Source organism: Cygnus olor, chromosome 2 (assembly GCF_009769625.2).
Source record: "Cygnus olor isolate bCygOlo1 chromosome 2, bCygOlo1.pri.v2, whole genome shotgun sequence".
Classification (NCBI taxonomy): domain Eukaryota; kingdom Metazoa; phylum Chordata; class Aves; order Anseriformes; family Anatidae; genus Cygnus; species Cygnus olor.
In genome coordinates, this window is record NC_049170.1 from 96,493,402 (window position 1) to 96,519,719 (window position 26,318).

Sequence of the window (26,318 nt, forward strand, 5' to 3'; positions counted from 1 at the left end):
GTACCTAGTAGTATGGTATGAAAGGGACCAATCTTAGTGACAAAACTGTTAGATTTAGCCTAGAATGCTTCTGAGAGTATGGTCTGTAAACAGTCTAAGGTGATATGATAGAAGGAAACTTGGACTTAAATGAGCTTTACTATTTTTGTCCAATTGTAGCTGCCAGCCCTGTGGAGGGAAGGGAGAGTGTACTGGACTAGAAGAATAACTACAGGAGCATGTATCAAAATGTACAAATAGTAACAAAAGAACTGTTGCTATTAATTTTTAAGGGATTTTTTTTTCCATTTTGTCAAGTGCTGTGGTAAAAATAAGGCATCTCAAAGAAATTTGGTTTTATGTGTTTGATGTTGAAGAAGTCTAGACAACCAAAAGATGAAATAACTCATAGTTAAAAAAAATCTTAATCCACATGTTTGACATGCAGTAATGATAGTTTCCTTTAATACCTCTTTTGTAGCTAGCACTGATATTTTGGAGCCTAAGAAACAAGTAGAACACATTGTTTCAGCAAACATCAAATTTCCTAACTTTTTTTTTAATCAATGCAGGACTTAATTATATAATCGAATACCGATCAAAAGACAATTTCCCTTTTCTCTATGAGTGTCAACTGTGCCACTGTAAAACAGGACTGAGTAACATGTTCATGCACGTTTGCGGCTCCAAGCATAGACTGGCATACTTGGTGAGTTTTTACAGTAAAGATGTGTGGTTTTTTTTCCTTTTAATTATTATTATTATTATTGGTATAATGGTTTAAGTAGAGAATTTGCTAGTCAGATTTTAATAAAAAATCTGGTGTTTTTAAGCTGTTGCATAAGGTTTTGTGAAAATATGTAAATTTGTACTGCAGTCTTACATGTTGATGGTCTAATAAGTGGATTTAAAATTCACCTCGTCAATAATGTGTGTGCAGGTGCGTTGCTGACACTGAGTTGTTAGTGTATCTTATTTTGGTTGACTAACAATGCCAAAAAGGAAATGCACAGCTGTAATTGACTAGAAGTAGGCTTATAACTATTTTTTTTAAATTATTGTAAAGAACTGAATCAGTGAAGAAATTGTTCCATCTTTTAGATATCTTAGGAGCTAATGTTGTTACAGGGTGTATTGTTTTGGTTCTGCAACAATGTCCTTCTTAAAGATCTTGCTGTTTCTGTTTGTTAATTCAGCTGGATATGCTCAGTGAGACTTGTATTGGTGGTTTTATTCTTCTTAGCTCTTGTACTTCCTGTTTACACCATCTGTGTTACATTCCTAAATACTGTAAAATGTAATAATAATTCAAGAAGGGTAACTTTTAAGTCATGCACTTGGGATGGATTAACTGTAGGCAGGAGACTATTTCTTTGGCCGTATCTAGAAGTATTTCTTAGGCCGTATCTAGAATACTGTGTCCAGCCTTGTGCTTCTGCAAACCATTAAGTTATTGATGAAATTAAGCAAGTTCAGTGGAGAGCTGCCAAGATGGTGAGGAGACTGAAGCACTCTCCCTGTGAGAAGAGGCTAAGGTAATTGGGCTTGTTCAGGCTGGAGAAGAAAAAGCTGCAGGGGGATCTAGTAGCAGCCCTTCAGTACCTCAGGGGAGGTTATTAAGAAGTCAGAATCAGGCCCTTCATGGACGTGCGTGGCCGGAAACTTTATTCAAGCAGGGGAATTTCTGACTTTACATAAGAAAGAAGTTTTTTGCTGTGAGGACAGTCAGGCATTGGAGCAGGTAGCCCAGAAAGATTGTAGAATCTGTCTACTGTGGTTTTCAAGACCCAAGTAGAAAAAGCCGTGTGCAGCCAGTTCAGAGTTGAATGTCAAGCCTGCTTTGAGCAGATTCAGCTGAAGATTCAGCTTCAGTCCCCTCAATTAGTCTGCAATTCTATACCTAAACATTTCAGGAAGTTCTGTTTTTTATGTATCCAGGTTGATTTTTCTCCCATGATTCTCTCTTTCTGTGCTAGATCTTGAAAGAATTGCATAGGATAAAGCATGACTTCATGATTTGCATCTCGTTATTTTTTTTTAGAAACAACATTATCCTGAGATAGCAGAATCTGATGAAGTTAAGGGTAAAGGCTCTGAACTCAACAGAAAAGTTAGGCAAGTTGCATTAACAATTGAGAAGAAAGAGGGAAGAAAACAAATGAAGGTACGTTTCTTAAGAATGCCAGAAGTTATACACTTATAAACTGAAAAAAAATCTTTTTTTTTTTAACCTTTACTACAAGTGCTTTTGTCTTTTTAATATTTCTTCCAAGATTACTCTGTATACAATTTCGCATTGGTCATTCCCATCATAAGTATTTAAGTATTTCTCTTGTTTGAAATAATACTCATGCTATCTGACTGTACAGAAATACAACTCTAGGGAGCACAAATATACAAAATATCTGTATTAATATTTAGCCAATTCCCAGTTGTGTGTGTGTGTGTGTGTATGTAAAACAATTTGTTTAATTGTTGCTAGGAAGCTACCTTTATACTTTTCTAGGTTAGAGTTTCTGCTCTGTTAGCATCCTGTGGCAGTTCACAAAAGAAACAGATGAAAAAAATCAGTGATATACACGGGAAAGTATACAAATTTGCAGGTGGATGTGAGGTTCTCAGCAATGGCATGGGTTCATCGGAGCACCATGAGCTGAAACTGTTGAGGGGTTGCACTGTTAGAAGCATGTTCTTATGAAGTTATCTTCATATTGCTTTCAGTTGTTGTTTATACTGCAATAATGTTTAGAAACGTTTACCAGCTTTATCTGGCCAGGATATTGGCAAAGCTTCTTCTTCAGGTGTACCTCACTACTTTGGTTCATGACAGCTTAACTCAGGTGCTTAGTGTCCTTTTTGGCGTACCTTAAATTTGTGCTCTGCATCAATTTCAATGTGTAAACAGCCTGCTTGTTAAGCAGTGTTTCTTGGCAAGGTCTAATGCTAGTAAGTATTCTTTCTGTACAAGCCCCAAATCCTACTTAATTATGCAAGGGTTGTCTTTCAGCAAAATTGTAAGTGCTTAAATCTGAAATCTGTTTGCATGCAGACTATTATTATTTGCAAGCAAATAAACATACTGGGAGAATATTAATTACATTATGTTGATGGTAATCATACATGCATATATGTATGTTTCAGATTTTTCGTCGTGGACATAGAAATAATTAATTCCATTTATATTTTGTAGACTGTTTTGTCTTTCCATGAGCTGTTTCACTACATCCATAAAAAAATTGTTCGTGATTTAAGGAATGTTTAAGTAGAGGGTATATAAACTGTTATAAATTAATTTTATTGTTTTGTTTTTTTTTTTCTAAAACCAGCTATTTTATTTTTTTAAGCTCTTAAAACAGGTTTAATTGTAGTAAATAACTGTTCAAGTAACTACTCTTGCATGTCCGTTCAGTGGTTTACACTTGTGTGTACCACTATCGGTCATATCTTTAAAAAATAAATATTTGATGAAATACCTAAATTAAAACTGTATCCACAAAATAGCTAACGTTAATGGTTTTTATTTATAGGTTGTTACGGATGCCCCGATGATGAGGAGGAGATGGCAAGAATGTAAGTGTGCTCAGTGGGATGTAACTTGTAAACCTGCTGTGATCTAAGATAGCTTTCTTTCAGGGCAGGTTGAAAGATTTGGTCAGAATGGTAGTGTGCGCGTATGTTCTGAGCTGCGTTTTGTAAGGTTTATGTATACTGAAAATTTGATGGATGGGCAAGTTCTTCCAGGAGCAACTAGAAAGACCTTTTTTATGGCTCTTTCTCTCTCTTTCCATTCTCCCCTTCACCCACAAAGCCTTCCTCACTTTGCCTTTTTCCTCACATTTTCCTCACATTTACCTTTTTACCTGGTAACAGCTGTACTCTCTGCAGCGCCAGCTGCTCACAGGCATTTTGGTGAACTGGGCGGAATGAGCAGGTTGGACCTCAGTGTGTGCATTTAACCTGCAGTCCAGAAAGCCAGATGGAATCCTCAAAGCACAGCCAAAGCTCTTATCTGTGGAGGAAAACTTTTCCAGTTTTACCAGCCTTTGATTCTCACAAAGCTGTAGGAACGTGGTATCTGTGAGACTTCTTCACTCAGTTTAATCAATCTTCCAAAACTTGCTGTACAATACCATCTGGACGGACAGACAGTCCAACTGCATGCTATTCTAGAAAATGGATAAGAATTTCTATGAAACTCTCATTCTCAGACTTGCATGGAAATACAGACTTGAATTAAAACTAATGTAAATAGTTTTATTGCATATTAATGTCTAAACTGTGTTTTAAAATAGCTCAGTAGAAGTAATGAGAAGAGTATTTGTATAATGATCTCAATTAGCAGTGTCATACTCTGAAAAAGAAAGAACCATTTGGAATCTAAGAAGGAGTTTTGAAATAAGTTGAATCCTATTCAAAATCCTTGTGTTTAATGTGTCTAATTTTGCACATGACTGTGTAGCACGCTACTATAATTTATAATATTTAATTATGTTAAGAAAATAATTTATGTATGTAATTGTAACCAGGGTATAAAATATTTAAAACGTCTAGTTCATATTTAATACGTTATCACAGAATAATGCTTCTAAAATTGTTCTAATGTTTGTAACTGTTTCTATTTGTGCACGGAAGCAGCTAGTTAAAATTCAAGTGCACTTTTAGAACCACTATAACTAATTTCTTTTTCACTTTTATCAAGATAATGTCCATTTTGCTACATTTTGAATGTATTTGTTTAGATCCTAATGCAGATGACAGCCCTTCAAAAGCTAAAGTTCAGCATGTGGATACGTCGCTTAGTAATGAAGAAGAAACAGATTGTAAAAATAAGGATGGAAAAATGCCAGACCCTATTCAAGGTTAGAGAATAAGGCTATACATATATATTTAACTCTTAACAAAGCATGAATTATTTCCTTTATATGTACTTTTTGTATAATTTCTCTAGCTATGTTCTGCTATAGAAGCGGCATGTACAGTGCATGGATGTGTTTGGGATCTGTGGCAGACAGAAAGCATAATTCTAGTGTTTGTAAAGAAAACTCTCCAGGTTTACTTAAAGTTGCTATAGCTGGATACTTCATAACAGAAACAAAATTCATAAGAAGAAGTTTTTACTATGAATATTTCTATGAGAAGGGCCCCAGGCTTCTTTTGGACACATTAGGCATTCTTCATTGTCAGGAACAAAAATAGGGAAGAGCTGTATGCCAGTCTGTTTGCTTAGGGCACAAGGAGAATCAAAAGGAAATAAATTGCTTAGATTTCTTTTGAACATCTAACATATTTGATTAATGTTTGTTTTCTTGAAAACAAAACCAGATTAAAGAGTAAAAATTAGTGAATGCTTTGTAACTGAAGAAACATCAGAAGTTACTGCTTGGTTGTAAACTAATATCAAAGGGGAAATTGGGCTACTGTCTAAATGCATTATAATTATTCTCATTCAGAATATTTCTTACCAGAAATATAGACATGCTTCATGGCTGAATGGTTCATGGCTGAACCAAGCCTTTGATTTTTAGGTTCTGTTTTTATTTAATTTTTATTTCTTCAAGATACCTTACTTTCACCTTTAGGTTTTATTAATATTGTCTTTAAAATATATGAGCAAAGAATACTTTTAAATTAGTACACTAGAAAACCATTACTAATAATACTGTTTTTATCATTTTTGAAGAAAAGACTGTTCAAGAGGAGCTGGAAAAAAGTCAGCAAGAACAGGCAAAACCAGATGAGAAGGCTGAAACTAATAAGCCTATTGAAAGCAGCAAAGACAACAAGACTGAAGAAGACAGCAAAGGCAACGATTCTGAAAAGTAAAAAAAAAAAAAAAATAAATCCACCGCCCCAAAAACCCTTTAAATATACTCAGAGGAAACTGTTGTAGGTGGTGTCTGCTGACATGGGATTTGCACAGTGTGCTGTGAAGAATAGATGTGTGCTGTAATAGTAGAATGTTTGTCTTCTGAAAATATGTGCTTTTCCATAAGCTTTTGTCGGCAACAGAAAACCTAGCGCATGTAAATTCACCTCAGATTTTGCTGTAGATGCAACTAGTTTTTGTTTTAGCTGTGTTATCCTTAAGGTGTAATCCTGATTTATCACAAATTCAAAAAGAATCTTTGCTAGCGCATTAAAAAACTCACTGTTACAGGTTCATGTTAGACAATTAGGGCAGTATATAAACTGTATGTAATTTTAGAAGGAAAAGATAATCAGTGAATAGCTGCAACAATTGGGTATCATCTTTACAAAAGATTTCACGGAGGAACAATAATAAATATTATATGTGGTTCTTAAATGATAGAACTAAGTTGCTTGCTGTTTGTAAAAGTCCTTATTAATAGCAGTGCTGTGAGTTTTTAGTTTGAATTATCCACCTTGTGTGGGAGAGATGGCTTCAACATCAGTCATCTTTGTGCAACACCAGGAACTACAGGAAAGCAGCTGATAAGGGATATACGTATATTGATGAGTCTTAAGACTCATGTTTCAACAATTAGTTCTTTGATTTTGCTTTAATGGCGTTCTCTTAGAATGTTTCCTGACTTTAAACCAGTTGTTTCTCTGTCAGACATGAAGGGCTAGCCACCTTTTTCTTATTTACTGTTAGCTGTAAAAGGAGAAATTTTCTTGTTCCCGAAATGTGTTTTTGTAGGACTTCTCTCTCTCTGTGGGCCAACCAACCATTAAGGAAAAGGACTAATTGAAACCAGATTCAAGCCTAGGTTTATGAATCTTTATATGTATTTGTCTAGCTTTCAAATAACTATATTAGTTATTTATCTTGAGAGTAAATTTGTTTGTAAAAATGTCAAAGATAGGAAACTAATACAATCTTGGACATCCACATTGAGGTTCTGAAAGTTTTACCTGACACTGATCCTCATTGTGCAGTCCTATACTTTAAATTTTAAGAACAGAATCCTTTGGAAAATCACACATCTCTCATTAATCTAGTTGTTCAGATAGGTCCTGGGTAATTATGAGCGGTCAGGTGTTCAGTGAGAGACTAATTTGGAAGTTACAGTCACTAAAATAGCACTTCAGCTTGTTCCTTCCTGTTTATTTTTGTGAGACTTCTGAAATGTGAATTCAATGTAAAGTTTCTCAAAAGAAGTAAGATCTGATTTTCGTTTGACAGCAAACAGTCAAATGATGCTTCTACTTAACAATTCTGCAACATCAGTCTGAGAAATTCTGTTATTTTGGAGTTAATTATGAGGCTTTGTATGCTCGGTATTCCTGTGGCTACATTATAAAATACTACTATTTCTGACCAACTGTTTTTAAACACAAATTTGTGAAGTGCTAATAAAAAATTGTACTGTAATTAGGGGCATTGTCTTTCTGCAATGCATGTTTACAGCTTTTATTACCAATATCAAACTTTTTTCTTAACTCTGGGTTTTGGAACTTATGTAGCTAATTACACTAAAAAAAATCATAAATATATTTTATGATTATATCTGGAACCACTAGGATGTCTGCAAGGAAATGTGTGACCTTTCGAAGTATACAGTCTGTAGTGTGTCAGTAATTTAAACTAATTACTGAGTTATTGACTGACACACCTTTAATAGATCAACCATTTGGATACTGTGTGTGTATATTATTTTTATATACAACAAAAAAATAATGTGTATATTTTCTATCTTAAGGTGTGAGACCAATAAACAATTGCAGGAAGAAAACGAGGAATTTGAGGTGAATATTTTTCTTTTAATGGGTTGTTCCAGTTTACACATAGTTGGGAAAATAATTACTTTGATATACAGCAATTATGTTTTCTTTTGCTTATTCAAATTGCTAATATTATCAACAATAAGTTACCTACAAGTTGCTAAGAAAACTTTAAAAAAAAAAACAACACATTTTTTCTGATTTTGTTGTGAAAACACAAGTACATGTTTCTGTACAAGTACACACAATTTAGTTAGAGCAAGAACCTAGAATAACCATAATACTTATTACTGTTTAATTTCAGTTATAAATAGTACACATAATAGATCTTGTTTATGTTAAACAGCAAGAACCTGCAGCAAATCTTGAGGAATTCACTAGTCAAGAAGAACTGTTGGGTTATTTGGTAAGTGCTAAATCTTTCCTTGCAATTTCATCTCTGAAAAATTCTAATAGAGTTGCTAAGTAATTAACAATTACTGATTCATAATTAGTTTATTAGTAATTACTAATCAAATACTAATTAGGAACTAGTTAATGTTACTGAAACATTTTGGTTGTGAAGAAGGGGAAGAAGCAGTTTTTAAGGAATAACATGCAGGTTGTATATTTTAGAAACAAACAAACACAAAAATATCCCACCTATTCACTTTGTTTGACTGAACAGCTGAGTTCAATTCAGTTGTCAAAAATGTGTTGTGCACATTTCACAGCAGGAATGCAAACAGAGGGGAAAACTAGCAGTTGCTAGCTGTTACATGTATTAACAACATTCACAATCTTGCATATGGAAATGGTAATCTCATTAAAACATTAGAGACAAAATTAATGAAAATCTTAACTGGTAGTTACTGTGAGCCTGTTACTGCATGGTAATTTCTTTCCTCTTTTTAATGAGGAAACTGTAAAGATTGTATCTTACTAGTAACTAATGTGAATCAAGGCATCCTCTTGTGTAGTGTGATTGTCCTCTAAAAACAGGGGAGGACTGTTGGGAATGTGATTGGGACAACGTTCTGTTTTGGACAGTTTGAAAATTGTTCAGTATCGACATTTACACTAATATCTTTACAAACTCCATGATACGTTTCTTTTGATTTTTTTACTTTGATCTTCTCTTCCTCTTCTGAAACAAAAGTTGTCTTATGTAGTGGAAGTTAATTATACAAGAATCCTTTCTGGATTTGCTCTTCATATCATAATTCCAGTTTTTCAATTATTATTCTTACTGAATAATTTTTAACTGAGCTGTATGTTCAACTTTTATCATTAAAATAATTGGATCTCTTTCATTACCTGATTGCAGATACATCTTTGCCCAAGTTTAATCTTCCTTTTCTTCCTATTTTTTAACAAGTTATGACTTGTGCAAACCTGAAGAGACAAATACTATTAGTGTGAAAATATAATCTACCCCCAGTTATGCTGTTACATATGAATTTGTTGCTAGTTATTGGTGATTTACTTTTTTCCTTTGTCTGGAGTGTTTCCAGATGTTTGCTTTTAATCTGGAAGACTTCGAGTTGTTAGGACAGACCTGTACTTCTCTTATATTGTGCCCAGTGGAATTGTTTTCAGTGGAACTTGATTAATGTAGACAAGAGAACAACGCGTGTATCTGTCCTTGAGAGGGCTGTTAGCACCAGAACTTTCTCCCCTGGTAGAGCTTCAGTGCTTCAGAGACTCTACTGTTTCCTTAGGCTTCTTTGGAAGGAGAGGAGAATTACTATAAGGCAATTTGTTAAATATCTTCAAGTTCAGTACTGTCCTGGCTTTTTGCTACGTTGTGGAGAAATGGGTTGTGACCTAATTGCCTCAGGGAAATTGTACGCGTTTGTTCATATGCAGATATCTTGGGAAGAGAATCAAAATACTTAAGGAAAAGCATTTTCGTGTATGTATTTACAGGAACATTCCTGGGTTGTTCCTTTTCAAATGATTGTATCAGGTAACCACAGCATCATTCTGTTAGGATCCTCTCCCATTTCTCCCTCTCTGTGACCTTGTGCCTTCCCCCTACAATTTATGGGATTAAAAATAGAACTTTATTTACTTTGTAACATTAGCCACATCTGACAGAAGAATAAAGATATAAAAAACAACAAGGTTCCTGCAGGATTTGTTTATACATTATGGTATTTGTATCTTTCAAAGGCAAAATTTTTATGTTGTGGATTTTTTTGTTCCCCTAGCAAAGTTTTGAGATACTGAATGAAGACGATGCTGCTTTTATCCTAAAAGTAACACAGACTCTCACAGATGCACTGGTGGAATATCGTCAGCAGTCCGCATCAAAAAAAGTAATGTGGATTTTGTTTTATTTTTGTTCTACAGGTCTGTAGATTCCTGTGATTACGTATTTTTATTGTTGCAGATGGTTTATTTATAGTTAAAATTGCCATGCCAACCGTATTGAAAGTTGTGACCATTAAATGCTTGAAGAATTTTTGTAGTTATGATAGGATAAACTCACCACTTTTCTGTTGAGGAGTCTTAATGCATTGTCTCCAAAGGTGTGCTTTTTTTTAAATAGAAGCCAAAAATAATTTTGTCCTTTATTTCCCATGCTTTTCCTTGTTTGTTTTTCTGCTGTTTTTACCCCCTTTTTAATCCTAACTTACGGTTTTCTCATCTCTTCTGACCTCCGTGATAATTTTGTTCTCTTTTTCCTTTCCCAGTCTTGACCTCACTTTGTTCACTGTGTAATCAGACACTGACATCAATTTTCTTACACGGTTTTGTTCTGCTATTAAAAACCCAGTTCCTCCCTGCTCCCGTCATTACTGGTGTCTGTGTAAAGATAAGTCAGTCAAAACATGAATGTTTTGAGTACTTCTCTGAGCTTGCTGCAGTAGCCGTTTGCACTCCCTATCTCTCCAGTTCACATTATGTTGTACCTTCAGACTTCACACTTGGAATGATTGTTTATTTGTTGCCCCGTTGCCAACAGGGATGGCAGGAACCTCTTGTGGTAATCCATTTACCATATTTGTCTTTGGAAACACTGCTAATTTTTCTCATAGAATTGTCAGTATTGAACAAAATTCTCATTTGCCACCAACAGCTACTCCTCCTGCTACAGTTACTTAACTATTTTTTTGTTTAAAAGTTGAGCCTGAGTGGAAAATGCCAAATAAGAGTTAAGTACCAGCCTAACAAGCTGGAGGGAACCAGACCAGGTTAGATGCTCAGGGCCAGATGAGGCCCTGAGCAACCTGATTTAATGGGTGGTGTCCCTGCCTATGGCAGGGGGGTTGGAACTAGGTGATCTTTGAGGTCCCTGCCAACCTGACCCATTCTATGATTCAAGGATAATAAGAGTGGTTTTGTTGTTGCTTTGTTTTGTTTTGTCTTGAAAAGCCTTTCTTAGTTCAGGATTTTGCTGTAAGGTTTATCTTTGCTCCCCGTATTACATCTTTCCTCTATTGCTTTCTTTCTGCCTCAAAAGGCAGTATTTCTCTGTGGTAAACTTCATGTCTATAATTCTCGTTTATTATTTACATTTTTTTACTTCTTTAATAAGTTTACTTTCACCTTATCCCTGCTGTTCTTTTATATAAGACTTTTTTTTGTTGTTTTATTCATATGGAAAGAGGGCAGAAGTTGACGTGCTACAAAACCATCAAGTCCTAACCAAAGTAACTTCTAATCTATTAGTTGTAGAAAAATAAAATAAAAAAATCTTGATGTGGGAAAACCCTTGAATACCCTAAACCGTGATCTTTCAACAGATAATTTAAAATATATTTTTAGTGTAAAATACTTCCTTTTTAGATCTGACAGGTGGAGAATTAGGTTGTGTAAGTATCACTAAGCCTAATATAGTGCTTTTTAGATGTAGACAAATACCATGAGCAGTGTGTGCATCAAGGTTAATTTCCAGCCGTACAATTTTCAAAGAAATGTTATTTTTTCTCAAATAGGGTAGCAGAAATACTGATCTCTCATCTGTTTCTGTGGTCATTAAAATGTAGCAGTTTGTCATTTTAGGGTGTTGTTTTGATGAAGTTCTGAACTCATCTTTTTTTCAAACTCTTAGGATCTCTTAGATACTGAACATAATGGAGGAGAAGTATTGGAACATTCCACGGAGCAACCTGACCTGAATTCTGCAGACATTAGTGATTCTGATACTGGTAATGTTAGCATTGCAGTCTTCAATGTGCTTTAATCTTAACACTGATTAAGATTAAATTCTAAAAAGCTTTTTTTTTCTTTTTTTTCCTGCTTCTTAAGTAGAGCTTAAAAGCAGAATAAAGCTAAGGTCAAGTAACATAGATTAATAGTTTGTTTGTTTGTTTTCCTCTACAGATGTTAGAAAGGACAGCCTATTCAAAAACATTCATCCTGCTTAACTGTAGGATTTGAGGAGAAATTGAGTTAGTATTGACTCTGACTTTCCTCTGTCCAGAATCAATTGTTTCTAAGGAGTCTTTCACAGTATAACTGGCAGGTTTTTTGCGCATCTTTTTCCCTTCTTGGTGGAAAAGAGGCTTAGTGCAGGTTTAGTCCAAGCAAGATATTAGTGGAAATACAATTATGTTGTAGAGGATGGAAAATTCTGTTTAAGAGCTGAATATTGCTACTACTTGACCTCAGTACTTCTGAGGAATTTTTTCAAAGAATCTTGGATTTCTTTGAGAGAATTTCCTTCTTAATATAAATAAATGGTTAGTTTTCACATGCCATGTGGTGGGAAATTTTGTCCTAAACTTGGAGAGAAAAATGCATGGAGTACTAAGCGTATCTATTTCATATATGTTGGTTTTTTTTGTTATGCAGTGACATTTTTTCTCCAAAGAACTTAACTTTTGTAAACCTCAATACAATACTAATAAAAAAATTGTAATTGCTTATAATATGAAAGACTAGGAACTTTTAGTTCCTTTTTAGTTCCATTTGTAAGCCATAAAGAAAAGAGCTTTCACCCACCTGCCACCCTTGTTTCTTAAGGATTTTCTGTAAATAAAAAGCATATCTAACTCTCAGTTGTATGAAAATATTATTAGCGAAGCCAGGTGTGAACCTTACCAATGATGCTGTGCAAAACTGGAAATTAATGTTTTAAAAAGCCCTAGTTAGATAACTAAGTAATGAAGACTATTCAGAATCTTCTCGAACTGAAAAACAGTATTTATTTTCTTTAAGACTATTCAAGCAGCCGATCAGCTAAGAAGTCTTTATCAGTAACTGAGGAAGATGACCTGCAAAACTTCTCAGCTGGCACTTGGGAAGCAGCATATGAGAACAACATCACTGCTGAATTTTTGAACAGTGTAAGAAATATGAATGTTGAGGAAGTTACTGCTACTCTACACAAAATAGCAGCAGCAAACCCAGCTTTCAGAGGTAATTCACATATACATGAAGGCGCATGCAAACGCATATGAAAATATACATAACAATTTTGTTAGCTTTGTGAAACATTAAGAAGTTTGAGATACTAGGGAGAGGATTTTTTCCCCTTTTATTTTTTTCAGGAGCCAGTTTAGGAATGGTAATTCAAAATGGCTGCACTCCTGTGAAGGTGTTAATAAACACTGATTTTTTTTAATTGTTTTCTCATTTGTGCCTATTTAACATCTACATGGTAAAAGACAGTAAACTAAAATCAAGCATATTGTTATTAGAGAAAAAAGAGAATCTCAACTGTGATAACTGGTGAAAAACAGGGAAAAGAATAGGAAGAGCAGAAGTTAGAAAAATTTGACACATGACAAAATTTATTTAAATGCCAGAGATGGGGGAGGGAACAACATCCCCCTCCCCAGCTTATCTCCACCCAATTTTATTGCTTGCTGAGCATGATGTTATATGGTGTGGAATATGCCTTTGGCCAATTGGGGTCAGCTGTCCCAGCTGTGTTCCCCCTCAGCCTATTCACTGCGGGAGTACAGAGTGAGGGGAAAAAGAGAAAACCTTGACACTGCACAAGCCCACTTCAGCACTAGACAAAGCACTGCTGTGTTATCAGTGCTGCTTTAGCTACAAATCCAAACCACAGCACTGTTTGGGCTGCTGAGAAAGTGAACTCCATCCTGTCCAGAGCCAGTACAGCGTTCTAGGTGATCCTCAAAACTACCAGTTTTTGTTGGAGAGGTGAATAGAATTGTTTAGGAAAACAGGGTGGAAACTAGTAGACGCCTGAATAAATATGGTCTGCTCAGCGTGCTGGTGGTGGGGATGTATACAGATTTTATGATAAGAAATCCTTCCTTCCAGACTTTCTGGAGTTGTTTTGAAAGGAGTCAGCAAAGGAATCAGATAAGAAACAGATAGCAAACAGGCAATTGTTTTTTTACAGCGTAAGGAGGTTCTGTAGGCCTGTGCTTAAAGCCTGTGCTGTTTAAGTGACCTGGAAAAAGGGATGAATATCTGGATGCCAAAATTTTGTGATTGCAACATTATTCAAATCAGTTGAAGTGTTGGTTGACTGAAGTTCAAATGCTCCTCATCAGGTTAGTGGAAATATCAACTTATCAGTTAGAAGAATAAACTGAATGCAAAGAATTAAGGAACGAATGGAACGGGAGAGGGGAGTTACTATTTTACTGTCACATAAACTCATACTTTGCTTGTGTCTGGAATAGAGCATACAGTTCTGTTTCCATCATTTTGTATAAAGGAATTTCGAGTTGCAAAAGGTTTAGAAGTGTGCCCTATCAGACTTGAAAAGTCTCCTGATCTAAAGATGATCTGAGGTTGGGAGAGCATATTCCCATAATCCACAAGGTTTCAGGCACACTTCAGGTCCCATTCCTACTCTTTCCTTAGCGTTTGTTTATGGCCACTGAGTGGTTGTTATTACCACTTAAGCTGACCCTGTGTTTCTTCTACTTTTCCCCTCCCTCCCTCCTCCAAAGTCATGGGCATCAGTTTAATCAAAGCAACGTAGCATTCTTGCTTGTGCTATGAAGGAACACTGACTTATTGGTGCAGTGTTAAAATGGAGAACGTCTGGTAATGTTTTCCTTATCGTCGGCTACAGATCTTTGCAGGTCAGCAACAGATTAGAAGGGCTAGACAGACCCTTTACTGAAACATTAGAGCTGTTCACAGGAATATGGTTAATGGTTTCCAGGCAATTAAGTAACACATTCCATTTTTTAACTGTTAGAGTATTTTTCATTTAATAAGAAAAGCTCCAAATTCATGTCATCGTCTAAATGTTTCAGTATAACTTGTGCTTTAAAATGTATCATCAAACGACTTATTCTTTGTTTTTGTTTTTTTTTAAACCTTTAACAAAGGAATTGATATTCCAAATGTTGTAAGGATCCTGACTGAAAGTGGGACTCTGAGAAGACCAAGCAATGGCAGCACACAGTGACGTGGTAGTTAGCAGAGTTAATACTGCAGCATTTACTTTCTGTAAGTTTGAGAATGTTCTTTTACTTGATATGAACTCAATGTAGCTGATTTTACTATATCCAAATTCTGTACAGGGTTATTTTAATTAAAAATTTGGTTATGGGATTCCTGTTATTTATTTCTCCATGTGGCTGACATTTCTGTATTTGTGGAAAGGTTGTAAAGTTCATGTTTCCCTTGCTGCTTAAACATATTTTTAAAACAGGTAGCTGTTGTTTTCCTAAATATTTTTGCATTCTGTATATTGGCAATCTATTCTCTTCGTATTGATTCTTTTGGTTCTTTTACAAAGAGCTAACAACAGAAGGGATAATAGAAGTCAGCAGTTCAAATTCATGCTACAAGAAGTAGTTGGAAATTATTGCCTGTGGCTGCAGAGCCCTACTCAAAGGCTATTGAAATCAAAAATCTCCTTCCATGTAAGAATAATGAATTGGTCTCCTCCTATTTCTAAATAAAGATTAATAATAAAAACCCAGTGCTGTCAGTTCAGTTCTGAGCTGAGAAGTGCACGGACTATAGGTAACTTATTTAGCCTAGATAATTGGAAAATTTAGCAGACTCAGCAGAGGTTTACTTGCTTGCAAACTCAGAGGTATGTCCCAAGAGACGTAAGCGGACTATGCTTAAGGCACACTGAAGTGGTAGTGAAAATATCTTCTGTCTTCTCTTATGTGACCAGTAAGAGAATAAAGTGAAAGTTGGCTTATACTATCCTTCAGTTCTGGCTCTTTTAAGGTAAACTTTTTTTCACCTACTGTAATAGTGTTTTTGACTTAATATACGTGTGTGTGTATATATATATGTAAGATATACACTTATATGTATAAGTCCTATGTGTTAACCACTACTAATTTGGTAGGAGGATAGAAAAATGTTTTGGATGGCTACAGATTAATGTGTTTGGAAAAAATAAAATTTTAAAATTAAATTGCCTAATTAAAATCTTCTTCCTGCGTGTGGTCTTGGGTAGCGTTCAGTGCTTCTAATTAAAGCTCTTCAGCTTTGCAGCCAAAAGCTGGTATAATACAGACATGATGGGGCCAGATGGTAAATGAACCTTTTAATGTTAACTCAGACTTTTTTTGGAGATCTGGATGGAACTGAGAATCCTCATCGTGGTGGTTTCAAATCTTCATATCTTGGAATGTAAGCTGCTGTAAAAGAAAGGTAACAAAAAAAAAAGCAGCAGAATTGGTTAGTTTTGTTCCATGAACAAACTAACTGTGGAGGAGTATGGATAGTTGGTTAGTTAGAATTAACCACGTAGGAATGAAAATGTTTCAATGACAAATAAAGAAATTAAAACAGAAAAAAATTACTATTTTAATGAAATTGTGAAGAATTTCTAGAATGTCTTGAAGTTTGTTCTGTTCAGAAACAGATATAAGACCAGAGTCTAATCCGCTCTGCAGTTAGTCTCCCTTTAAAACTTTGTTTTCTGGTGTAAATAGAGTCTACAAAAGTGTTACTTTGTTTGGTTTTGTATCTGCCTGTGTTTTGTGATGGCTCAGTATATTCTTGTGCTAATGGAAAACTGTATTTTTGTTCCAAAACAGTTTTTAAAGATAATATTTTACTTGTGTCCGATTTTTTTTTTTTTTTTTTAAGGCACTATCTCTACTAATGATGCTTAAGATATGTTGTGCTGTACTTAATATTATACACTGATCGTTAAAGTAACACCAAGGCAGACATTCTGTGTATCCGGAGAATTCATTGAATTTAAAACTTAAGCAATAACAAGAAAAATTCTACCAATTGGGGACTGATTTTTCTTTTAGCTTTACCTTAGTATAACATATTTTACTGAGACACCAGAGAGCTTGGGAGAAATTATCTTTAACAAAATTGCAGAACTTGAACTTCTCTTATAAGGCGTAACGTGTGAAAGAGAAGGGCGCTCAGGTGAATTGACAGGAAATGAAAATGTTTGAGTATGCAACAGAAGACAAGCTGCCTGGTGTACATTGTGATGACCTCTGATCGTAACTCTAGAGTTATGGAAACATCCTGCCCTTGTTTTGCTTCCGGTTTCTTCTAGGATTGTGATATGTCTTTCTGAGTTAGAAATTTATTATCCCTTTTGAAGCAGCAGGCTCCATCTTGTGAATTTGATCTAGGCATCAGTGTACAAAACTCATATAGTGTGCCCAAGGGTTTGATAGCATATGTGAAACCTGAAATGCTAACGCTGACTCTGCGTTGCCTTCACTGAAACTATTCTTAAGTCTTTAAATTGTTTTTATACTCTGTAAATGCAAATCTTGGGTTTTATTATTGCATTTTTGTTGGAGGAGATGTTATTATGTAACTTCATTTTAGAAATACAATTAAAAATGTTCTCATGGAGCACAATGCCATTCATCTATTTCATTGAAAATGCTCTTTTAGTAAGTACCCTGTTAACTCCTACCTTCTGTCACTGCAGATAGCGTAAAATCTAACTGAACACGTTCAAATGACCTCAAGCACTTCCTAAACTGATTCAAAGTAAAAAATTGCAGAAAGTAAGAGATACACTTGTAACCCAGCATCTTTAAGGTACTCCACAAAGCCCTGGCTTCCAGAAGCAGTCAGCAGAGAAGGTGGGAAGCCAGAATATGAGATACAAGTCAAGAGGTAACGGGCCTGGAGCATCTTCCCTATGAGGAAAGGCTGCGAGACCTGGGTCTGTTCAGCCTGGAGAAGAGAAGACTGAGAGGGGATCTCATCACTGTGTATAAATACCTGAGGTGTGGGAGACAGAGGGATTTGGCCAACCTCTTCTCAGTGGTTTGTGGGGATAGGACAAGGGGCAATGGCCGCAAGATAGAGCACAGGAAGTTCTGCACCAACATGCGAAAGAACTTCTTCACAGTGAGGGTGACGGAGCACTGGAACAGGCTGCCTAGGGAGGTTGCGGAGTCTCCCTCTCTGGAGATATTCAAGGCCCGTCTGGACGCCTACCTGGGCAGCCTGCTCTAAGGAGCCTGGTTTGGCAGTGGGGTTGGACCCAATGATCTTTTGAGGTCCCTTCGACTCTGTGATTCTGTAGCTGGGCTCAAAGTAAACATGAAAAATGATCCTAGTATTTACTACAAATAAGAAATTTTACCCAAGACAGCTCAGCTTCCGGTAATTAAAATGATGTAATTAATGCCTTGTGTGGTGGAATGCTGACATCTTCCAGTGCTGTTGAACTTCTAGCAAGCGTCCACATACATTCAAATCAAACTAGTGTAACATAATTACTTTAGCGATGTGATCAAATTGTTCTCCTAATCGATGCATTAAGATGAGTCAGAGAAGAAGGTAGAGTGAGAATCACAGGTTGCTTTAAAGCTACTTAGTTTCCTGCAAAAGCATCGATTTCTGTCTTGAAATTTTGTCAGGCTGCAAAGTGGAAAATGTAACTCTGAGTATCTTACAAATCACAGAACCATTAAGGTTGGAAGAGACCTTCAAGATCATCTGGTCCAACCATCACCCTGCTACCACTATCACCCACTAAACCATGTCCTTAAGCACCACGTCCAACTTTTCCTTGAACACCACCAGAGATGGTGACGCCAAAAAAAAAGCTGGCACAAGCAGAAGAACACAACTGCGGCAGTACTCATGAAGCGTGAGTCTGTGCTTAAGTGGAATCGTACAAAATACTTCTTTTGCAGGAAGTGCTAAAAACATCTTGTTTAGCGAGAAGGCTGTCATCTGTTGGTGAACAGGTGGGCCTGTTCTACAAGAGACTGCTCTGCATATACGTGTATGTGAAACAAACCTGATTTAATCACGTTAAGATTTAACATTTAATCATGTTAAATCAAAGAGTGTGTCCAGAGAAGGGCCATGTAGCTGGTGCAGGGCCTGGAACACAAGTCCTGTGAGGAGCTGAGGGAACTGGGGTTTAGTCTGGAGAAGGCTCAGAGGAGGCCTTATTGCTCTCTACAACTGCCTGAAAGAAAGTTGTGGGGAGCTGGGGGTCGGCCTCTTCTCACAGATAACTAGTGATAGGGCTAGAGGGAATGGTTGCGCCAGGGGAGGTTTAGGTTGGAAATGAGGAGACATTTCTTCTCAGAGAGCAGTCAGGCATTGGGACGGGTTGCCCGGGGAGGTGGTGGCGTCACCGTCCCTGGGGGTGTTCAAGGAACGGTTGGACCTGGTGCTTGCGGACACGTTTTAGTGGGTGATACAGAAAGGTACAGGCACCGGAGCGCCGTAAGAGACCCTCGCCCCCCTCCCCCGAGGGCAGCCCGCCGAGGAGCCCCGGTAGCTGCGGTCCTCCAGCCCCACAGGCGGCGCTGGGCGCGGGCGGGGCGCGGCGCTCTCCGCCCGCTCACGTGGGGCGGCCGTTTCCCGGGCGGGGCGGCGCGGAGCAGCGCGGCGCGGCGGGGGCTGGCGCTGCCGCGTGCTCGGTGAGGGGCCGCGGCCGCCGTGAGGGCGGGAGGGGGACGGAGGGGACCGGGGCCGGGGGGGGGGGGCGCGGCGCAGGGCCGGGCCGGCGAGGGGCAGGGCGGCGGGGCCGGAGGGTCCCGGCGGGGGAAGGGGCCCTGGCGGCCGTGCGGCTGCAGCCCCCGGCCCGCGGGTGGGGAGGCCGCCGGGGGGCTGCAGGTAATTAAAAGCCGGTAATTAAAATAATTTTGCAAGTTGTGTGCGGTGCCCTTAGCGTCTGGTTATATAGGGTCTGGTGGTTTCCCGGCGCGGGTTCTGTGACCATTTTATCTCTGTTTGTGGGGATGTGGGAGTTGGAAATGGACGTGGTTGGGTTCCCAATAAACCCTACCCGAAATACGCAGTGCAGGGCAAGCTGGGCTTCCTTCTGCTGCCGGGAGAAACAGGCTTCGTAAGCTTTCTGCTTTAAAATAATTGCTTTTGTCCCTGCGTGTGTGTGTGTGCCTGTATTTGTAATTCAGTGTTGGGTGGAAGACATCTGGTAGAGGGAGACCTCCTAACATCTGGTAAGGCAAGCTAGTAAGTGGAAGTCGGTCATGACTAAAGCTTTTAGCTATTTCTCTGTGTCTTCTAATTGAGTAGCGAAAATCTTGTAGTTCTTTCCTTAAAAATGCATAACGTTAATATATATAAATTATGAAACCAAGTGTGAACACTTGTTGTACTAGGATGCTAAAGGACCTTTTTATTTTGGGACCAAACCCCAAGGTGTAAGTCTCTTCAGCCAACAGATTCTTTATGCTAAATTTACGCTTCACTTAAAGTGGCCTCACGTGTAGCTGTGGTGTGTGGATGAAATAAGGTGGTACAGCACAGATTTACCAAATCTGAAGTCTGTTGGAAAATCGGCTGTGGAATTCTGCTTTCTGGAGTCAATAGTGGTCATAAAGCAATCGTTGGGATGTTTTGTTTTCTAGGCTTAACCACCTATATAGATTTCTTTCATTTTTTTTTTTAGTTAACTTGCTTTTTGAATGTCGAACCTTGTGTTCACAATGTGTTCCTATAGATCAGTTATTAATAATGTGCGAAAGTTAGTTACCCAAAGAGTAGCTCAAAAGTGAGCTCCTGTCATACAGAAGAAACAAAAAGTTTACATATCTGATGTGAACCTTTAAAGCTGGATATATCTGTATACAATGACATCTGGACGTATTCAGATTTCCATGCATAAATTACCTTTTATTATTAGGAAGTTATGAAATGTTAAACCTCAACATTGTAAAAACTGTGTGCTCATCTCCCCTTTCACACTTTTAAATTGTAAGTAATCTCTGCGACTACTTCTAGGAGTCCTTGGACCATGGATTCGTTGTCTTAATTATCAGAAATCTAGGCACAATTTGTACAAGATGTTGAGTATTGCGTGATCAGCTTCTAGAGCTTTGTTTTGAGTGATTTTAGAAGATGTATGGGGACAGTGAGCAGGGAAGGAAGATAAGGGAACCTGTGGTGTAGTGTTTTTTTGGTCTGGTAGAACTAGGTGTACTTTCATCTGTACAGATGTATCCAAGCCAAGAAACTGAAGTTTGGGAACTGGGCTTTTTTTTGGTTATTGCATATCTCTTCTAGTATTACTGTGCAAGTAAATAAAGCTATTTATGCTACCTTATTTCTTAGGCTTTATTCAATGACTTAGTTTTTCAACCTCTTGTTATTCTGTGCCTTTTAACCTTTTTTCACCCCCTCTTCTTCCTAATGATTATTCTTAAATGCACATCCTGGACTTTTAAGAGTGTAGTGGAAGTTTTCTTAGAGTTTCTTTATGTTGCCGTTATTAGTGAAGGCCTGGTGAGATGCATGATATTACGGGTGGAAACAAGTATGTTGTTAATGATCGAGTTTTTAAACAATGTACGAATGAAGTGAAACTGTTAACTGAGCTCTTTAGCCATGACAAGGGGTCAGGTACATAAAAAGTTGCCTTATCAGCAGGACCATTTGTTAAAGAAAAACAGAAAACCACAGAAAACCACAACTTATTCTGATAAAGCAGTGGAAGATAATGATACTTAAGTGATCTTTTCACTCTGAGAACTGCTTTATTGAAAGGCAACCAAAGGAACAGTGGAATATTTTCTGGACACTAGAAGAACAGTTCTGGATCAGCCTGCGGGTCTGTTTGGCTTAGCATCTTGTCTCAGTAGTGGGCAACAGTTTATACATAGGAAAGAGTAAAAACAGTAGATTTCGCTAGGAAGTTGCTGCTTTTTGGTGAAAAATGTATTTGTAATGTATTAAAATTCTGAATGTCTTTTTGCAGAGAATCAGAATGACTAAAAAAAGGAAACATCAAGAAGACTTCCAGAAAGTGAAATTAAAAGTTGGGAAAAAAAAGCCAAAATTAGAAAATGCAACAGATACCACCTTCAAAACAAAGGCCATACAAATTCCTGAACAGCTTAAAGAAGATGGATTACTTACTGCACAAAACAGAAAACTTAACATAAAGGTATATTGTGATAATACATTCTGAAGTGACAGATAATGACTTGACATTTACCTTCTGCTTTCCGTCCTTTGCGTTGTCTTCCATATCTTGCAACTCTTAAACTGAAGAGAGCTGTTGAGACTAAAATTTTATAGTTCTACTTTTGAGACCAGCTGTCAGAGGACAATTCTTGGTTGTGCCTCTGTTAAGTCAGTAAGCTTGTATATGTACTTGAGAACGACAGTTATGTAATTACCTGAAGGACAAGTTACGGTGTCTTGTTTTTCCTGTTGTTGAATATTGCTGATTTTTTCATTGTTATACTTTAAACCAATATTACATTTGTTTTGAATTTACAACGCTGCTACAGACAGCAATACATCATTAGAACAGATTCTGTATTTTCTAATATTTAGGAAAAAATGTGCTAGAAAATAGGTGAGGAAATTAAAAGTCCTTAGAGTGATAATGATAGCAAATGTACATGTTTCTTTCCTTATAGGATCTGCTTTCACAGATGCACCATTACAGTCCTGGGGTTAAGCAAAATGCACTTCTTGGGCTCAAAGAGCTCCTGTCTCAGTATCCGTTTGTAATTGATGCCCACCTTTCGAATATAATAAGTGAGGTGGCAGCTGTGTTTACAGACAAAGATTCTGGTGTCAGAGGAGCGGCTGTTCAGCTGCTTCAATTCTTGGCTTCAAAAATAAGAGCTGAACAGATTGCTCCGTTTTTCCCCTTGGTAAGTGCCCATCTCTCCAGTGCCATGACTCACATCAGCGTGGGAATTCAGGAAGATTCATTGAAAGTCCTGGATGTTTTACTGGAAGCATACCCAGCTCTTCTTACAGACCGCAGTGTTATATTACTGAAGAATTTTGTAGAGCTTATCTCTCACCAGCAACTGTCAAAAAGACTGAAAAGCAGAGAGAAACTTTCCTGGATGCTGTCTGTTAACCCAAACCGCAGGGTAACTTCTCAGCAGTGGAGGTTGAACGTACTCATCAGGCTCAAGAAGTTTCTCCAGGCTGTGGTAGATGGATCCAATGAAATCGAAGACGAAGGGCTTCAGGAACAAAAGGATAGTCCTCATTCTGGGAGGAACCCCATATGTATAAGCTGGAAGGTCCATGCAAATAATCAGCAGCACATACAGCTGTATGAGAACGGTGGCTTACGACCAAAGATCAACTCCTCCTTTAGACTGAGGTGAGAAAACATGAATTCCCAAATTAGTTCGTGTCACCTGGATGGCCACAATTAGTGTTGAACTGTGGCTTGCTGCTGTTGGAAGCAACTGTTTAATTCTCATGGTGGGATTGTCTATTAGTTGTATTCCAGGGTATTTAGTGTAACGTGCAGTTTTACTGCAGTGGCTGGAAAAACTCGGCAGATAGCTTGTTAGCAAGTATAGGCTTTATTTATGCTATTCATGATAATTCTGGAAGAGCAACTTGTTAGTTTTTTGGATTGCAAACTGAAGACTACAGAGTATGGCAGGGTATCAAATACGTGTGGGGGCAAGCGGACAGGGATTTCTCTGTACTAAATGTGAATGTATCTGTTACACAGCAATAAGGAACTTGATTGAAACTTTGTGCTTTCACCTCCAAGAGTCTATAATAACTTGAGAAGGAGTGTAATTTCTTCATCTGAATGTAGCCTCCTTGTAAAATAGTACGATAAGATGCACCTGGCTGTGGGAAGCTCTGCTCAGTTTCCAATTTTGGATATTCTAAATCAATTCCCAAGTTTGTGCCTTCATTATGGATAAAGGGTGTCTCTGCTGAGACATGCTGATGAAAGTGGGGAAAAAAGCATAGCGTGCTTAGTAACAGAAAGGTCTGGGGCTCTAACTAGATCTGAACTGAAGTTTAGGGAGAAATAACTAACCATATTTGTTTCTCTCTGTCTTTTCTGATTCACCTCAAACCAGAGGGGAGCCCTGCCCCTCCGCCCGCAAAGTCTTCTTATGGTACCTTTTTGATGTTGCCATCCTGATGCGTACTTATGACTATAGATGTTACCCATGTGGTGGTAGAACAGCTGGCATGAACTACCTGAAAAACAGAACTGCTGTTTAGCTGTTACACAGCACTTCTAATCCGTAGATCTCAGGGGGGTTTGAAGAGAAACCACAGCCCTTGTTTTGCTGCTGAACAAGACTGACTACGGGATGGATATAAAGTGTTTTTTACCAAACTGATCTAGGAGGTCAGTGGCAGAAAAAAGGTATAAAACCCACTGTCTGGTCCTTCAGTATGTCCGCCTCATTTCTTTGAAGGAGGTGCAGAAGAAGAGGTGTTCTCTTTTAATGCCCCAGATGTGGGCCTGAATTAGCAGGTCTTTTCAATCTCCATCTTGGTGACATACAAAAGGCTGTTCCATTCCTCTTCTCTTAGGCTTCCTCTTGGTAGATAGCATGTTACCTGTGGTAGGTATGGGAAATTTATATGAAGCTAAGTAAATTGTAAAGCTTATTCTCACGGAAGTGGTGTTAGCATAGCTTAAGAGTTCAGTGATGTCCAACAATAGCTGCTGCAGTTAAACCTACCTTAGAAACTAAAGCAGTGAAATCCAGCCTCAAGGCAGGGGAGGGTTTCGGTGCAAAACGGTCCTATGGACTTCGTCTTGCAGACAGCGGCAAAGAGTTACGGACCACCGAGTACCGGGGGGTTCTTGTACTGCGCACCGAGTGACGCGCAGTGCGTGCTGTGCCATGCCCTGTAACAGCTGGAGGTGCATTGTGTCCAAGGTCGGGGAAAATAAACCGCACCTGGTGTCCCCTGAATTGGATTCCCCTTTTCTGAGGAGCTAGATTTCGGTGAAACATCGTGATCCGCTTCTGGTTATAAATGCTTTCACAAAGCCGTTCCGAGCATGAGGAGGAGCCGGAAGAGTAGAAGGAAACACTGCTAGCGTCCGAGGCAAAGTTGGCAGAGAGAGCTGATGGCAGCGGAGCGGAAGATTGGCAAGAGAAGGGATAGCCACGCAAGGTACTAAAGTGTTCTCGTTCTGTTGTATGTGCTCGTTGGTTGGTGCAGCCCTTTTGTACGAAGGGGCTAGCAGAGCTTGTTTTACTGGATATTCGCGGAATGTTAAGAGTGGAAGTTACCTGGGGGCTTTTCTGTTTGCTACGAGAAACAGGAAAGACGCCTACAGCGTGAAGCCCTTCTCCCTGAAATCTTTTCTAGTAATCTGAAGATGTTTAATTCTGTCTCTTCCAATCCCAACTGTGGCCTTCGACGGTCATTCCTGGGCCTCTGCTGTGACCATTACTGCAGGGACAGAAATGACTCCTAGTAAGAGGTGCAGAATGTCTCTGTTGCAGATCTCCAAAATCTCAAGTGGTGTGTGTGGTTTTATTTAAAGAAGTTGACACAGAAATAGTCAAGTCTTAACTATCGGTAATAAGAGTTGGCCAAACCAGAAGTGACTAATTGCATTGCGTGTGTATATTGGTGGTAAAAGGGCTCATCACTAATACTGCAAATAAGTTTTGACTTTTTTCTTTAAAAAGTAGGCTTCCAAACACCATTAATAATATTTTAAATTTTTGAAGTTGCTGATAGGTTTGTGTGTGTGTTCCTGTGTCTTTTTAATCTTGGTGGTTCATCAGGTAGGGATGCCGCCTCCTAGATAATTTAGTGATTACAGAACAGGATTTTCCAAGGGTTTTCCAGCTAGCAGTATTAGCATTTGGTGAACAGTGTAGATCTCTTCTGGAATGCTGGGTGGTTCAGCAGTTCAAATATTAAGGCTTTGTTACGTTCTGTTGTGTGTTAGGTCTTCCTACTATGTGTGAATTAAAGACCACAATGAAGTAGGAGATTACTAGAACGTGTTTTCTGCCTGATGTGTTGCTGCTGACTGCGCTGCTTTTTGCATCACTTCGTTTCAGGGTTGGAAAAATGGAAGGCCCTCACAGCTTGAATTTGGTGGTACCAAGGTGTGTCATCTTTTTTTGGACTGGAAACGGTACTGAAGCGAAATGATAGAGCATCTGTTCTGCCAAGAAAGGATAAAATGAAGCTGCAGAGTAAATTGGAGAAGACTCGAGTGACCGAGATGGAAGACAAAGCACAGTGAATGTATATGTGTGTGCTGTGCATCAGATAGAAGTGGAAAATACAGCTGAGTGTTTTTCTGCTGAAATAGGCGATGCGTACCTAAGGAAGAGGAGCACAGTAATCTGATTTAGACTGCAAGACCAAAAGAAAAAGAAATCACTATCATTCAGTGACTTTCTATTTCAAGCAGCCAGTTGTTCTTTTCCTATTTTCTGTTTCTTTTATGCTTCCTTGACTAAGTTTCCCTTCCCTAAGTTTTTTTCACTCCCTTACAGTCAAGTTGCGGTTATGTTACAAAGAAAAATTATTTTGTTTGGTATTCCTTATAGGAATATTGGCATTTTAAGAAA

General features: G+C 38.0%; 2 protein-coding genes across 10 annotated transcripts in view; both read left to right on the forward strand.

Annotated features, from left to right (window-relative positions):
• Positions 1-15,963, forward strand: part of LOC121066060 — a 22,571-nt gene extending 6,608 nt beyond the window's left edge. For 4 of the 6 annotated variants that reach the window (XM_040549387.1, XM_040549386.1, XM_040549389.1 and 1 more), the window contains exons 7-17: positions 552-688; positions 2,021-2,143; positions 3,507-3,549; positions 4,719-4,838; positions 5,660-5,798; positions 7,644-7,689; positions 8,012-8,071; positions 9,858-9,965; positions 11,705-11,801; positions 12,814-13,014; positions 14,916-15,963. In XM_040549387.1, the coding sequence (XP_040405321.1) occupies positions 552-688; positions 2,021-2,143; positions 3,507-3,549; positions 4,719-4,838; positions 5,660-5,798; positions 7,644-7,689; positions 8,012-8,071; positions 9,858-9,965; positions 11,705-11,801; positions 12,814-13,014; positions 14,916-14,995 (1,154 nt within the window). In that variant the 3' untranslated portion in view covers positions 14,996-15,963. Of the gene's footprint in view, positions 1-551; positions 689-2,020; positions 2,144-3,506; positions 3,550-4,718; positions 4,839-5,659; positions 5,799-7,643; positions 7,690-8,011; positions 8,072-9,857; positions 9,966-11,704; positions 11,802-11,976; positions 12,045-12,813; positions 13,015-13,969; positions 14,123-14,915 lie in introns of those variants that run through there. The other 2 variants (XM_040549390.1, XM_040549391.1) reach the window with 2 other exon arrangements.
• Positions 15,964-19,352: 3,389 nt separating this feature from the next.
• The window catches only part of TEX10 (testis expressed 10), a 52,763-nt gene continuing 45,797 nt past the window's right edge, over positions 19,353-26,318 (forward strand). For 2 of the 4 annotated variants that reach the window (XM_040549405.1, XM_040549408.1), the window contains exons 1-3: positions 19,353-19,430; positions 21,731-21,919; positions 22,401-23,107. In XM_040549405.1, coding sequence (XP_040405339.1) covers positions 21,740-21,919; positions 22,401-23,107 — 887 coding nt within the window. In that variant the 5' untranslated portion in view covers positions 19,353-19,430; positions 21,731-21,739. Of the gene's footprint in view, positions 19,431-19,754; positions 19,974-21,524; positions 21,584-21,730; positions 21,920-22,400; positions 23,108-26,318 lie in introns of those variants that run through there. The other 2 variants (XM_040549406.1, XM_040549407.1) reach the window with 2 other exon arrangements.